Source organism: Epinephelus fuscoguttatus, linkage group LG20, assembly GCF_011397635.1.
Source record: "Epinephelus fuscoguttatus linkage group LG20, E.fuscoguttatus.final_Chr_v1".
In the NCBI taxonomy this organism is placed as follows: domain Eukaryota; kingdom Metazoa; phylum Chordata; class Actinopteri; order Perciformes; family Serranidae; genus Epinephelus; species Epinephelus fuscoguttatus.
The window spans coordinates 1,073,886-1,089,821 of record NC_064771.1 but is presented as its reverse complement, the minus strand read 5'-3'; the positions used below and the strand labels follow the sequence as shown (position 1 = coordinate 1,089,821).

Sequence of the window (15,936 nt, the reverse complement as noted above, 5' to 3'; positions counted from 1 at the left end):
ATAATAAAACAATTAGTGGTGCGTTTCAGGGTTTTTCCTCGCTTTCATTTTAAATTAAATGATTGAAAAGTACAATTAAACCATATATAAAAGGCTCGAAATTACTATAGGCATAATTCCGCTGAGTGTTAGCAGGAGGGCAGTCTGTTCACTTTATTCACAATATTTTGCTCTTGCTTCAGCTGTTGCATGTACATGACAAAGCTTCTGAAAACTGAACCCAGGCCGAACAACCACAGTGACATAAATGTTAGGCATGCCTTTTAGCTGTGTTGTCTAACTCTGGGTAGCTTGACAAGTAAATACGAGCAGCAGTGAAACAATTGTCAATCAGGTGTGGAAAGCAAAAAAAAAAAAGCATTGAGGGAGCAAAGTGGTAGGACCTATTTCATATCAATTTAGGGACTGTTCTTAACTTATCACCATAAATGAGTTATTACATTTCTAAAACTTACCCTGATGTTTGAAAGTTCAAAGATAAAAGATGAAAATATCCTGGAGTTAAGTAGCCTCGGTTTTTTACAGTTGTCGTGCATGCTGGTTAGTTTGTGCAAATCGTTTATTTTTGGAAAATAATACCACTACCACTGATATCACTATCTTGAGCTCAGATTTGGTTGGCTTATAGCACAAGCCTATGGCATTTTACATTGTATAAATTAGCCTAGCAACCAGTAATCTTTTCCTCATCTCATATAAATCCAGGGACAACAGCAACATTTAAAAAGTTAAGGGCACACAATTTGGCTTCATTACAACTCACAAGATTCACAGCCTAAACAACTATCATACTAAACATGTCTTCCAAACAAATATCAATCAATCAATCAATCAATCAATCAATTTTATTTATAAAGCCCAATATCACAAATCACAATTTGCCTCACAGGGCTTTACAGCATACGACATCCCTCTGTCCTTAAGACCCTCACAGCGGATAAGGAAAAACTCCCCAAAAAAACCCCTTTAACGGGGAAAAAAAAAACGGTAGAAACCTCAGGAAGAGCAACTGAGGAGGGATCCCTCTTCCAGGACGGACAGATGTGCAATAGATGTCGTACAGAACAGATCAACATGATAAATTAACAGTAATCCATATGACACAGAGAGAGAGAGAGAGAGAGAGAGAGAGAGAGATGCAGGTGATGACAGTATCTTACAACAACATTAATGAAAGTAATAATATTGTAGTTATAGTTCTGGTTACTGCGGTACAATATGTTGAAAGTATGTATTAATACCTGGCAGTATACATGTGTGACAATAATCATATGTGTATAATAACAGAAGAAGTATGACTAATGACTAATGATGGCAGCAGCAGCAGGAGGCATCTGGCGGGACCACGGCAGCAGCACAACCACACACGTCACGCTGTCCAGGCACCGCTGTGATATGAGTTAATCTGAGAGACAGTGGAGCACAAAGGCTCCGGAGAAGAAGCCGAGTTAGTGACATCCAGAATGGCCGGGTTAGCTAGATGCAGTAATGGGATACGAGAGAGAGAGAGAGAGAGAAGAAGGAGAGAAGGGGCCCGGTGTATTATAGAGGGGTCCTCCGGCAGACTAGGCCTAAGTCAGCCTAACTAAGGGCTGGTACATGGCAAGCCTGAGCCAGCCCTAACTATAAGCTTTATCAAAGAGGAAAGTCTTAAGTCTAGTCTTAAATGTGGAGACGGTGTCTGCCTCCCGGACCGTAACAGGAAGATGATTCCACAGGAGAGGAGCCTGATAGCTAAAGGCTCTGGCTCCTGGTCTACTTTTGGAGACTTTAGGGACCACGAGTAACCCTGCGTTCTCAGAGTGCAGTGTTCTGGTGGGATAATATGGCACTATGAGCTCTCTAAGATATTAGATTAGATTAGAGCTTTATAAGTTAACAGTAGGATTTTAAATTCAGTTCTGGATTTTACAGGGAGCCAGTGCAGAGAAGCTAAAACAGGAGAGATATGATCGCGTTTCTTAGTTCCTGTTAGTACACGTGCTGCTGCATTCTGAATTAGCTGGAGAGTTTTTAAGGACTTACTAGAGCTACCTGATAATAGAGAGTTACAGTAATCCAGCCTTGAGGTAACAAAAGCGTGGACCAATTTTTCTGCATCTTGGGTCAGGATAGGCCTAATTTTATAATATTACGCAGATGAAAAATGCAGTCCGTGAGGTTTGCTTTAAATGAGAATTAAAAGACAAATCTTGATCAAATGTTACTCCGAGGTTTCTTACGGTAGTGGCAGGGGCCAGAGCAATGCCATCTAGAGAAACTATGTCATCAGATAAAGAGTCTCTGAGTTGTTTGGGGCCAAGAACAATAACTTCAGTTTTGTCTGAATTTAACATCAGGAAATTGGTGCTCATCCAAGTTTTTATGTCTTTAAGGCAATTATGGAGTTTAGTTAATTGATTGCTTTCTTCTGGCTTCATCGATAAATACAACTGAGTATCATCCGCATAACAATGGAAATTTATAGAGTGATTTCTAATGATGTTACCTAAAGGAAGCATATATAGAGTAAACAGGATTGGTCCGAGCACAGAACCTTGCGGAACTCCAAAACAAACTTTGGTACGTAAGGATGGTTCATTGCGAACGTCAACAAATTGAAAACGATCAGATAAATAAGATTTAAACCAGCTTAGTGCTGAACCTTTTAAGCCAATTAAGTGATCCAGTCTCTGCAGCAGAATTTGATGGTCAATTGTGTAAAACGCCGCACTAAGATCTAATAAAAAAAAAAAAAAAGTACAGAGACGAGTCCTTTGTCTGAAGCAATCAGAAGGTCATTTGTAATTTTAACTAGAGCTGTCTCAGTGCTATGATGCACTCTAAATCCTGACTGAAATTCCTCAAATAAATTGTTATCCTGGAGAAAATCACACAGCTGGTCTGACTACTTTCTCAAGGATCTTTGACATAAAGGGAAGATTAGATATTGGTCTATAATTGGCTAACACCTCTGGATCCAGGGTGGGCTTTTTTAGTAGAGGTTTAATTACAGCTATCTTAAAAGACTGTGGTACATAGCCTGTTAATAAGGATATATTGATCATATCTAATATATGAGTGTTAACTAAAGGAAAGACCTCCTTAAGTAGCCTAGTTGGGATGGGGTCTAAGAGACACGTTGATGATTTGGATGAAGAAATCACTGCAGTCAATTCTTGAAGAGAAATTGGGGAGAAGCAATCTAAATATATATTAGATTTTACAGCTGTGTTTGAGGTTAGATAGGTACTATCTGAGGGCAGGAGGTCATGAATTTTGCCTCTAATAGTTAGAATTTTGTCATTAAAAAAGCTCATAAAATCATTACTGCTAAGGGCTAAGGGAATACAAGGCTCAATAGAGCTTTGACTCTCAGTCAGCCTGGCTACAGTGCTGAAAAGAAACCTGGGGTTGTTCTTATTGTCTTCTATTAGAGCTGAGTAATAGTTTGCTCTGGCATTGCGGAGGCCCCTCTTATAAGTTTTGAGACTGTCTGTCCAGATTAAACGAGATTCTTCCAGTTTGGTTAATCGCCAATTCCTTTCAAATTTTCGCGATATTTGTTTTAACTTACGGGTTTGACAGTTATACCAAGGAGCGAACTTTCTTTGCTTTTTTAACTTCTTTTTAAGAGGAGCTACAGAGTCGAGCGTTGTTCGTAGCGAGCCTACGGTGCTATCGACAAAATGATCAATTCGGGAGAGGTTAAAGTCGGCACGGGAAACCTCTGTTACTGAAGGTATTGGTATTGAATTTAACGACAAAGTAATCTTTTCCTTAAGTTTTAGCACTATCTGATAAACATCTAGTATAGTAACTGTTGCTGAGTGGCGTGTAATCGAGTAAAAAGAAATCAAAAGTAATCAGATAATGATCCGATAGCGAGGGATTCTGTGGAAAGACTTTTAGGTTATCAATTTCAATTCCATACGTCAGAACTAGATCGAGGGTATGGTTAAAACAATGAGTAGGTTCATGTACACCCTGACTGAAGCCAATGGAGTCTAATAATGAGATAAACGCGGTAGCCAGGAGTCATTATCAACGCACATGAATGTTAAAATCGCCTACAATAATAACTTTATCTGATTTAAGAACTAGACTGGATAAAAACTCTGAGAATTCAGATACAAATTCAGAATACGGGCCAGGAGCACGGTACACTATAACAAATAAAAGTGGCTGCGAGGTTTTCCAGGTCGGATGTAAAAGACTAAGAACGAGGCTTTCAAATGAATTATAATCTAGTTTAGGTTTAGGACTGATTAACAGGCTAGAGTTAAAAATGGCTGCAACTCCCCCTCCTCGGCCGCTGCCTCGAGGAATGTGGGTATTATTATGACTGGGAGGAGTGGACTCATTTAGACTGACATATTCATCTTGACACAGCCAGGTTTCAGTGAGACTGAGTAAATCAATATGATTATCTGATATTAATTCGTTTACTAATACTGCTTTAGACGATAGAGACCTGATATTTAACAGTCCGCATTTAATTCTCTTGTTTTGTCTTTCTGTCACAGAAGAGGTTTTAATTTTTATGAGGTTGTTATGCACAACTCCTCTTTGTTTAATTTTAGATTTAGATAATATAGGCGGTCGGGGGACAGACACCGTTTGTATAAAACTATTAAAACTATGGCTGGGTAACTGAACTAGAAGCTCAGAGAGGCGTTTAGGACTGCGTCTCCGAGTCCTGGTCTCAACTCTGGGTTGTCAGGGATTTAAATTACTAATAAAGTTTGCCAGGTTCCTAGAAATGAGAGCAGCTCCATCCAAAGTGGGATGAATGCTGTCTCTCCTAATAAGACCAGGTTTTCCCCAGAAAGTTTGCCAATTATTAACAAAACCCACATCGTTTGCTGGACACCACCTGGACAGCCAGTGATTAAATGATGACATGCGGCTAAACATCTCATCACTGGTCAGGATTTGGGAGGGTCCAGAGAAAACTACGGAGTCCGACATCGCTTTTGCATATTCACACACCGAGGCAATATTAATTTTAGTGACCTCCGATTGGCGTAACGGGTGTCATTGCCGACGTGAATAACAATCTTACTGAATCTACGTTTAGCTTTAGCCAGCAGCTTTAAATTTGATTCAATGTCGCCCGCTCTGGCCCCAGGGATACATTTGACTATGGCCGCTGGTGTTGCTAACTTCACGTTTCTCAGAATAGAGCTGCCAATAACCAGAGTTTTATCCTCAGCGGTGTGTCGCTGAGTGGGGAAAAGCGGTTGGAAACGTGAACAGGCTGGTGGTGAGCCGTGGGCTTCGGCTTGGAGCTGTGCTTCTGGCGAACTGTAACCCAACCTCCCGGCTGAACGGGAGTTACCGGAGGACAGTTAGCAGAGGCTCAGGCTATGCTATGTGGCTCCGCACCGGCTACAGGGGACTGGCTAACTACCGCAGCTGCTGAATGGTTTTCCATGGTGCGGAGCCGCGCTTCTAATTCACTAAGCCTCGCCTCCAACGCAGCAAATAAGCTACACTTGTTACAGTTACCACTGTCGCTAAAGGAGGCAGAGGCATAACTGAACATTTGACACACCGAGCAGGAAAGAGCAGGAGAAGGAGAAGTCATGGCTAAGCTAATGTAGCTAACAAGGCTAAGAGCGTGCAAACAACAGCTAAGAGATTAGCGAGAAAGTCGTAGAAAGGAGGAGAGCTATAGGTGCTTAAACAGAACCAGTGTGGGTTATGACTTGAAGTAGACGTTAAAGCAACTGAAGTGAGAAAGCAGGCAAGTGGAATTCACCAGAGCAGTACAGAGACGCTGTCACAGAAACACCGGAAATGACACAACTCGCTTACCGCAATACGTCAGCACGTCAGATCCCAGTGCCAATAAATACAAAATGCTTATGTTATTAGTGCCAGCCGATAGCATTTAACATTGTATAAATTAGCTTAGCGGCAAGCAGAGATTTCCTCTTCTTATATGAAACCTGGATAGATCCCAAAGTACAAATCCCTGAAGGATATATCACACACAAGACTTAAAATGTTATTTTAGTGGCGGCTTTACTGTCTTCACAATTTATTGTTTCTTATCTGTGCAATAAAAGTATATAGAAGCTTCGTTTCCACTAAGGGATGCTGTTGACCCTGGCTTTATAGGAGAAGAGGAAAGGATCACAAAAAAACAACAACTGTGTACTTTGGAGGAAAACATTGTACAGCAACATTTACTTGACAAATAAATGCTACTGGTTATGCTGCAGTTTTAGATCTTTATTCACAAAATATAATAATTAAAATATGATACATTTTTATTCATTAAACTATCCATAAGTATGTAACAATTTAAAGCTGCGCTTTGAATAGAGGTAAAGTACATTGTCCTAATAACAGGCTCCCTCTCCTGAATACAGGACTTTGACTGTAGCCTTTAATGTGTGCTATTAATAGTTTTGCTAAAGAAAAAAGTTTTGTGTAGGCCTCCTTCTTCCAGTGCTGCTGACAGCCTACCAACATTCTCAGTTATAGAAAGGGTCAAAATAAACCAAGTTTGCCTGGGGCCTCAGGCCCCAAAATCACTATATCCGCCCCTGATGATAATGAAAGCACAGCAGGATATAAGGAGAGACATAGAGTGATGTGTCCACATTTTTATTAATAATTCCAACTAAAGTCTGAGTAAAGCTGAAACTAAAACAAAGTAGACTGTAGAAGTCTGAAGAAGTGACTTTCCATCACTGAACACTGTTTATTAAATCAGACACTTTGTTACTGTGAGGAAAAGCTCTGCTCTGTCTGCTGCTCTGATCAGTAGATCAGCTCATGGGTTGGAATGAACCAACTCAAAAGGTGGTCCAAAAATGTGTGATTTTTTTTGTATTACTTGCTTTTGTCAGCTGCTGAAAATGCTCAATATGCTGAAAATAGTAAAATTATTGTTGATATATAGGCTGCCTTAATATAATCACCTGATTGTAGGGACTGATGATACCATAACTTGGCTCCCCCTAACTGAATAATGGGAATGCCGTTGCTCCACTTGCTCCATTGCTCAGGTGCCATAACACTATATTCAACAGAAATTTTGATTTTTATTTAATTTTTTAATTTTATTTACTTCAATGTTTTCACACTGTTATCATCTTTACGAGCACTAAATGGAGAGATGTCAGAGTGAGCGGGCTGTTCATGGACAGGCGCCGTGAGCGGTTTGGGGGTTCGGTGCCTTGCTCAATGACACCTCTCCAGCTACCAGTCCACGCTCCATATTTTTGGTCAAGGTGGGGACTTGAGCCAATGACCCTCCATAAAATGGCATGTTCTTGTAAACACATTAGATTTGACCTGTTTGATAAGATACATTCACATATACAGTTTGAAATTGAAAGAACATTAATGACGCTGTTATGGTTCTGTTTTAAGAAATGTTAAGCATGATTGATCTTAATTTTGTAAACACAATGAGATAGGCATGGAAACTTTTCAGACTTACTTGAATAGACAAATGGTTTGACTTGCACATAAACTTAATTGGAAGGATAATTCTGTTTAAAATGATATGGCTAAACTTCTTTTTATATTCCAAACTTTAATTCAATTCAATTCAATTTTATTTATACAGCCCAATATCACAAATCACAATTTGCCTCACAGGGCTTTACAGCATACGACATCCCTCTGTCCTTATGACCCTCGCAGCGGATAAGGAAAAACTCCCCAAAAAAACCCCTTTAACGGGGAAAAAAAAACTGTAGAAACCTCAGGAAGAGCAACTGAGGAGGGATCCCTCTTCCAGGACGGACAGACGTGCAATAGATGTCGTACAGAACAGATCAGCATAACAAATTAACAGTAATCCACATGACACAATGAGACAGAGAGAGAGAGAGAGAGAGAGAGAGAGAGAGAGAGATGCAGGTAATGACAGTAGCTTACAACAACATTATTGAACGTAATAATATTATAGTTATAGTTCTGGCTACTGTGGTACAATATGTTGAAAGTATGTATTAATATCTGGCAGTATACATGTGTGACAATAGTCGTGTATAATAACAGTAGAAGTATGACTAATGACTAATGATGGCAGCAGCAGCAGCAGGAGGCATCTGGCGGGACCACGGCAGCAGCACAACCACACACATCACGCTGTCCAGGCACCGCTGTGATATGATTTAATCTGAGAGACAGTGGAGCACAAAGGCTCTGGAGAAGAAGCCGAGTTAGTGACATCCAGAATGGCCGAGTTAGCAAGATGCAGTAATAGAATATGAGAGAGAGAGAGAGAGAGAGAGAGAGAGAAGAAGAAGAGAAGGTGCCCGGTGTATTATAGGGGGGTCCTCCGGCAGACTAGGCCTAAGTCAGCCTAACTAGGGGCTGGTACAGGGCAAGCCTGAGCCAGCCCTAACTATAAGCTTTATCAAAGAGGAAAGTCTTAAGTCTAGTCTTAAATGTGAAGACGGTGTCTGCCTCCCGGACCGTAACAGGAAGATGATTCCACAGGAGAGGAGCCTGATAGCTGAAGGCTCTGGCTCCTGATATACTTTTGGAGACTTTAGGGACCACGAGTAACCCTGTGTTCTCAGAGCGCAGTGTTCTGGTGGGATAATAAGGCACTATGAGCTCTCTAAGATATGACGGAGCTTGACCATTTAGAGCTTTATAAGTTAACAGTAGGATTTTAAATTCAATTCTGGATTTTACAGGGAGCCAGTGCAGAGAAGCTAAAACAGGAGAAATATGATCTCGTTTCTTAGTTCCTGTTAGTACACGTGCTGCTGCATTCTGAATTAGCTGGAGAGTTTTTAAGGACTTACTAGAGCTACCTGATAACAGAGAGTTACTTTACCATTACCATACCCCCAAAACATTTCTTTATCCATCCAACCAATACCTTATTCACCTCTTTTGTTTGGTCTAATAAAGCACCTTAGTTGAGTACAATTATTCTTCGAAATCCAAGAACTGAAGGAGGTCTTACATTTTCATATTTAGAACTGTATTATTATGCCTCACGGATGTTTTACGTAGATCGCATAATTGATAACACAGCTGAAGAACCCTGGATAAATATTGAAAGCAAACAACTAAAGCCTAACAAACTTTTTACATGTCTGTTTACCAAAAAAACATTATAAAAGTATTTAATTTTGTCATAAGACATAGCACATTGAAATCATGGAATAAAATAAAAAAATTATTAGGAGTGCAACTTCATATCCATAAAAATCAGTACAAGGGGACATGCATTACTGCATGTACGACGACTTGCATGTACGACGGGGGCTTTGACTTTGAACTGCTGCGCTTTAGCCAATCACAATGGAGGGGGCGTGGCCGAGACATGCAGGTGTCCCCAGGAAATGTGTACCTACAGAAACAGCAAGCACCGCATCCATAGCGACCGCTCCACCCAAAACGCCGTCAACATGAATATTTTTTTTCCAGCAGATGTCTGAGTTACAACATAATTGAGCTAACTGGAGTAGTTTCATGTCGTATCCAACAATGGGAGGCTTTTAACAGATGACGTCCTGATGTCAGCTTTGCTAACTGTCCCTGTCAGCTGCAGCCACTGATGCTTTCTAGACATCCTGATTTCCCATAACTGAATAAATACCACACATAGCAACACAAAACTGCTTTGCTAGCTCAATCATGTTGTAACTAAGATATCCGCTGGAAAAAATATTTTATTCACGGACCGTTTATTGACTTATTACCTTATTTTTATACAGTCTGTGGTTATTACAGACACCGCTAATGGCTAACGTTAACAGCTAACAGTTAGCCCAGCTAATCTAGCTAATATAGCTAAACTCTGCTGGTTTTCTACCCAAAGTATTTATAAACAACATGGCGATTCCCTGGGGGCACCCCCGGAGGGTGTGAGCGATCGCCGAGGCCCCTGCACTTCTGTTAGCTGAAAAACTCTGGCCTGTGCCTCCAGAGGTAAAGGAAGAAAAAATGTTGTTTTTTTTTTGTTTTTTTTTAAACCGATGGATTTCCAGATTGAGGCTTATGTGCTTTTGCATAGTACGTTTTCCTTGATGTGCTTTGGTTTTATAGTTATGTCACTGTATTGCAAATTGTGATTATGTGCTGTTGTATGTATGTAGGAAGATGATATATATATATATATATATATATCCAAAAGTAGATCAGGAGCCAGAGCCTTCAGCTATCAGGCTCCTCTCCTGTGGAACCATCTTCCTGTTGCGGTCTGGAAGGCAGACACCGTCTCCACATTTAAGACTAGACTTAAGACTTTCCTCTTTGATAAAGCCTATAGTTAGGGCCGGCTCAGGCTTGCCATGTACCAGCCCATAGTTAGGCTGACTTAGGCCTAGTCTGCCCGGGCACCTTCTCTCCTTCTCTCTCTCTCATGTCCTGTTACTGCATCTTGCTAACTTGGCCGTACTGCATGTCACTAACTCGGCTTCTTCTCCGGAGCCTTTGTGCTCCACTGTCTCACAGGTTAACTCATATCGCAGCGGTGCCTGGATAGTGTGACGTGCGTGGTTGTGCTGCTGCCGTGGTCCTGCCAGATGCCTCCTGCTGCTGCTGTTATCATTAGTTTCAGATTCAGATTCAGATTCAGAATACTTTATCTGAAGTCATACCTCTACTGTTATTATACACACATGATTATTGTCACATATGTATACCATCAGATATTAATATATACTTTCAACATATTGTACCACAATAGCCAGAATTATAACTATAATACTATTACTTTCATTATTGTTGTTGTAAGCTACTGTCATTACCGTCTGTCCTGTATCTCTCTCTGTCTCTGTGGCTCATTTTGTCATACGGATTACTGTTATTATTTTGCTGATCTGTTCTGTATGACATCTATTGTCTGTCTGTCCTGGAAGAGGGATCCCTCCTCAGTTGCTCTTCCTGAGGTTTCTACTGTTTTTTTTCCCCCCGTTAAAGTTTGTTTTGGGGGGAGTTTTTCCTTATCCGCTGCGAGGGTCCTAATGTCATATGCTGTAAAGCCCTGTGAGGCAAATTGTGATTTGTGATGTTGGACTTTATAAATAAAATTTATATATATATATATATATATATATATATACATACACACACACACACACCTATATATACACACATATATACACACGTGTTATATATATATATGTGTATACATATATTACATACATATACACACACACACACACACACACACCTACCTACCTACCTACCTACCTTCCTCTGAAAATGACTCAAAACACAGCCATCAACATCTAAACAGCTGGCAACACAAGTGAGTACACCCCACAGTGAATATGTCCAAAGTGTCAATATTTTATGTGCCAACCAATATTATCTAGCACTGCCTTAACCCTTTTGGGCATGGAATTCACCAGAGCTCACAGGTTGATTCAGGAATCCTCTCCCACTCCTCCATGATGACATCATGGAGCAGATGGATGTGAAGACACCTTGCGCTACCCCACCTTCAGCTTGAGGATGGCCCACAGGTGCACAGGTGAGTTTCGGGCTGGATACATACTTGGCCAGTCCATCACCTTCACCTTCAGCTTCCTCAGCAAGGCAGTTGTCATCTTCTAGGTGTGTTGTGGGTCATTATCATGTTGGAAAACTGCAGTGCAGCTCAGTTTCTGAAGAGGGGCGATCATGCTCTGCTTGGAATTCATGTTTCCCTAAATGAGCCGAGCTCCCCAGAGCTGGCAGCACTCATGCAGCCCCAAACCATGATGCTGCCACCACTATACTTGACTGTAGGCATGGGACAGTTGTCTTGGTGCTCTTCACCAAGGTGCCACACATGATGAAAGACCACCAAGACAACTATCCCATGCCTGCTGCTGCCACCACTATACCTGACTGTAGGCAAGGGACAGTTGTCTTGGTGCTCTTTCAGCATGTACAAGCTGTACACTGACTAAGTTATATCAAAGTGTCATTTCTATAGTGTTGTCCCATGAAAAGATATAATGAAATATTTGCAAAAATGGGAGGGGTGTACTCACTTATGTGAGATACTGTATATATATATATGTTTTTTTTTTTTTTTATATATATGTACACACATACAGTACAGGCCAAAAGTTTGGACACACCTTCTCATTCAATGCGTTTTCTTTATTTTCATGACTATTTACATTGTAGATTCTCACTGAAGGCATCAAAACTATGAATGAACACATGTGGAGTTATGTACTTAACAAAAAAAGGCGAAATAACTGAAAACATGTTTTATATTCTAGTTTCTTCAAAATAGCCACCCTTTGCTCTGATTACTGCTTTGCACACTCTTGGCATTCTCTCCATGAGCTTCAAGAGGTAGTCACCTGAAATGGTTTTCCAACAGTCTTGAAGGAGTTCCCAGAGGTGTTTAGCACTTGTTGGCCCCTTTGCCTTCACTCTGCGGTCCAGCTCACCCCAAACCATCTGGATTGGGTTCAGGTCCGGTGACTGTGGAGGCCAGGTCATCTGCCGCAGCACTCCATCACTCTCCTTCTTGGTCAAATAGCCCTTACACAGCCTGGAGGTGTGTTTGGGGTCATTGTCCTGTTGAAAAATAAATGATCGTCCAACTAAACGCAAACCGGATGGGATGGCATGTCGCTGCAGGATGCTGTGGTAGCCATGCTGGTTCAGTGTGCCTTCAATTTTGAATAAATCCCCAACAGTGTCACCAGCAAAACACCCACACACCATCACACCTCCTCCTCCATGCTTCACAGTGGGAACCAGGCATGTGGAATCCATCCGTTCACCTTTTCTGCGTCTCACAAAGACACGGCGGTTGGAACCAAAGATCTCAAATTTGGACTCATCAGACCAAAGCACAGATTTCCACTGGTCTAATGTCCATTCCTTGTGTTTCTTGGCCCAAACAAATCTCTTCTGCTTGTTGCCTCTCCTTAGCAGTGGTTTCCTAGCAGCTATTTGACCATGAAGGCCTGATTCACGCAGTCTCCTCTTAACAGTTGTTCTAGAGATGGGTCTGCTGCTAGAACTCTGTGTGGCATTCATCTGGCCTCTGATCTGAGCTGCTGTTAATTTGCGATTTCTGAGGCTGGTGACTCGGATGAACTTATCCTCAGAAGCAGAGGTGACTCTTGGTCTTCCTTTCCTGGGTCGGTCCTCATGTGTGCCAGTTTCGTTGTAGCGCTTGATGGTTTTTGCGACTCCACTTGGGGACACATTTAAAGTTTTTGCAATTTTCCGGACTGACTGACCTTCATTTCTTAAAGTAATGATGGCCACTCGTTTTTCTTTAGTTAGCTGATTGGTTCTTGCCATAATATGAATTTTAACAGTTGTCCAATAGGGCTGTCGGCTGTGTATTAACCTGACTTCTGCACAACACAACTGATGGTCCCAACCCCATTGATAAAGCAAGAAATTCCACTAATTAACCCTGATAAGGCACACCTGTGAAGTGGAAACCATTTCAGGTGACTACCTCTTGAATCTCATCGAGAGAATGCCAAGAGTGTGCAAAGCAGTAATCAGAGCAAAGGGTGGCTATTTTGAAGAAACTAGAATATAAAACGTTTTCAGTTGTTTCACCTTTTTTTGTTAAGTACATAACTCCACGTGTTCATTCATAGTTTTGATGCCTTCAGTGAGAATCTACAATGTAAATAGTCATGAAAATAAAGAAAACGCATTGAATGAGAAGGTGTGTCCAAACTTTTGGCCTGTACTGTATATATAAATATATATATACACACATACACATAAAAAAATACAAAATACAAATAAAATACATTTTTTAAAAAAGGCTGACATGACTGGGAAGGGAAGGGAAAGGAAGGGAAGGGAGACATCTATCTCTCTCTGTTTCATTGTGTCATACAGATTACTGTTATTATTTTGCTGATCTGTTCTGTATCCCTCCTCAGTTGCTCTTCCTGAGGTTTCTACCGTTTTGTTTTTTTTCATACACACACACACACACACACACACACACACACACACACACACACACACACACAAATAAAATACATTTATACAAGGGAAGGGGGAGATCCAGTGGAGTACACAGGACATAGAACTTATATAATGTGTGTTTTTCCCTGTGAGTGGATGGGGTGTTTGCAGGGGTTTGGGGTGGGGGTGATGTATTGTGTGTAAAATGAATGAATGATTGTGGTATGTATGTATGTATGTATGTATGTGTGTGTCTTACATGTATTTTATGTAATACACTGATGTTTTCATGTTAGCCTAACAACCCCATAAGAAGATGGACAGCAAGAAATCATATAAAGATAAAAAAACAGACTTTTCAGACTTTCAGTTCACCTGATAAAGACATTTGTATCAACCTGAAAAAGATGACTGTCTGCTGGATAGTGTTGCTATTGAACTGCAGTCTGCACTGTATGCTGTTCATGTTTTTTCCCCTCTCAAAATAATATCAAAAGGACAATCCTAGGATTAAATGCAATCAACTAAAGTCAGTTAGTATGAATTGACGGTGTTAGCTTTACAAAAGCCTCAATGTAAAGCCCCTTTCCCATTGCATAAAGACCCACTAACAATATCTAGCTTTTTAATGCAATGGGAAAGGTCACTATCAGCATTCAGAACCCAGGTCAAATGACTCTGCAGTAGTCACAGGTATTTATGGGCTCTAGCTCTGATCAGCAGTGACAGAAACACAACATCTGGGTGAACACACTAATTTAGTCCCTTTACCGGTGAGATGCAATGACGCACCACCACAAGATATGTATGTTCTTCTCCACCCAAGCAGCGCTCAAACACCGATCCAATTTAGTCTGCACTCTGCACTGACTTGAAAACACAGACTGAATAAGTCAGAGATATATAAAAAGACACATCTGTTGCAGTGAATACACAGCATGTGAAGCCTTTCATGTGAATTCTATGCCTAGCATTTAGACCTGAGCACCATGCAGAGTTACAGTCCTAATGTCTGTACTGTATAGCCACTAAAAAAGTAATCAAAATTTGAAAAGCAGCCATAAAACAGAAAGGGTGCAAAAATATTTATTGCTAATAAACCTGTTGTCAGTTGGCATATAGTTGCTTTATATTTACAATAATAGAGTACAGAGGAATGGGAACGTGAAAGAAAAATCCCAATCATTTTAATAAATACAAAGGGACTGCAAATTAACCAAGACTGCACATAACCAACTCCAACAGCTCCTATACAGCTGGACCAATGATTGCAGTGAGTACATAAATTTCCATTTTTAACACACACACACACACACACACACACACACACACACACACACACACACACACACACACAAAGTCTGTGAATCCCATCCATATGCATTCAGCTGTCATATGATAATGCAGAATGCAGACAAGCATTACAGTGGTGGGGCGTTGCGTGCAGACCTTAACGCCACACTTACTCCTATGGTTTTATTATGAAGTATTACTCAGTCATTAATATGAAGTTGTCTTTAGCCTTTGAACATCACATTTATGCCTTTGGCTAGTAAGAGTCTTGGGAGTTAAAACAGTAGCTTACACAGTCATAGTTTTAGTGTATGCACGACAGATGCTCAATTAAAACAGTATTTACAGTAAGACATGGCAGCAAAAAATTAACAATACAAAAAAATGTCACAGTTAACTGAAGTGCATGGAATGCAAAATCTAGACATGAAATTCCAACTTCATACCTTGTTTTTTATTAATAATATGATCTGTGTTTTGTGACCAGTGTGTAGTGTTACTAATAAGTCATTACAGAGCTAAAATATAGTGAGCTTCTAAACATGCAGGTTAGTAGACATGATGCGTCACTGTCAGAACTGCTTGGTGTCTTTGTTATCAAACAGGTGGAGTCTCTGCTCCGCGGTCAGCCCTTCCTTTAGACTCTGCAGAGATGAAGAGAGGAAAGCACATGTTAATCTTTAACATCAGTGCAGACTGGACCAATAAAGAAGACTGTGCAGCAAGCTAGCCTACCTAAAAACACTGATAGCTCACACTCACAGACACAGTCACACACGC

General features: G+C 40.7%; 1 protein-coding gene across 6 annotated transcripts in view; it reads right to left on the bottom strand.

Moving 5' to 3' along the window:
• Window positions 1-14,933: 14,933 nt before the first annotated feature.
• Window positions 14,934-15,936, bottom strand: part of LOC125880983 (myosin phosphatase Rho interacting protein) — a 164,615-nt gene continuing 163,612 nt past the window's right edge. For 5 of the 6 annotated variants that reach the window (XM_049563858.1, XM_049563856.1, XM_049563861.1 and 2 more), the window contains one exon: window positions 14,934-15,800. In XM_049563858.1, coding sequence (XP_049419815.1) covers window positions 15,729-15,800 — 72 coding nt within the window. In that variant the 3' untranslated portion in view covers window positions 14,934-15,728. The remainder of the gene's footprint in view (window positions 15,801-15,936) is intronic. The other variant, XM_049563857.1, reaches the window with a different exon arrangement.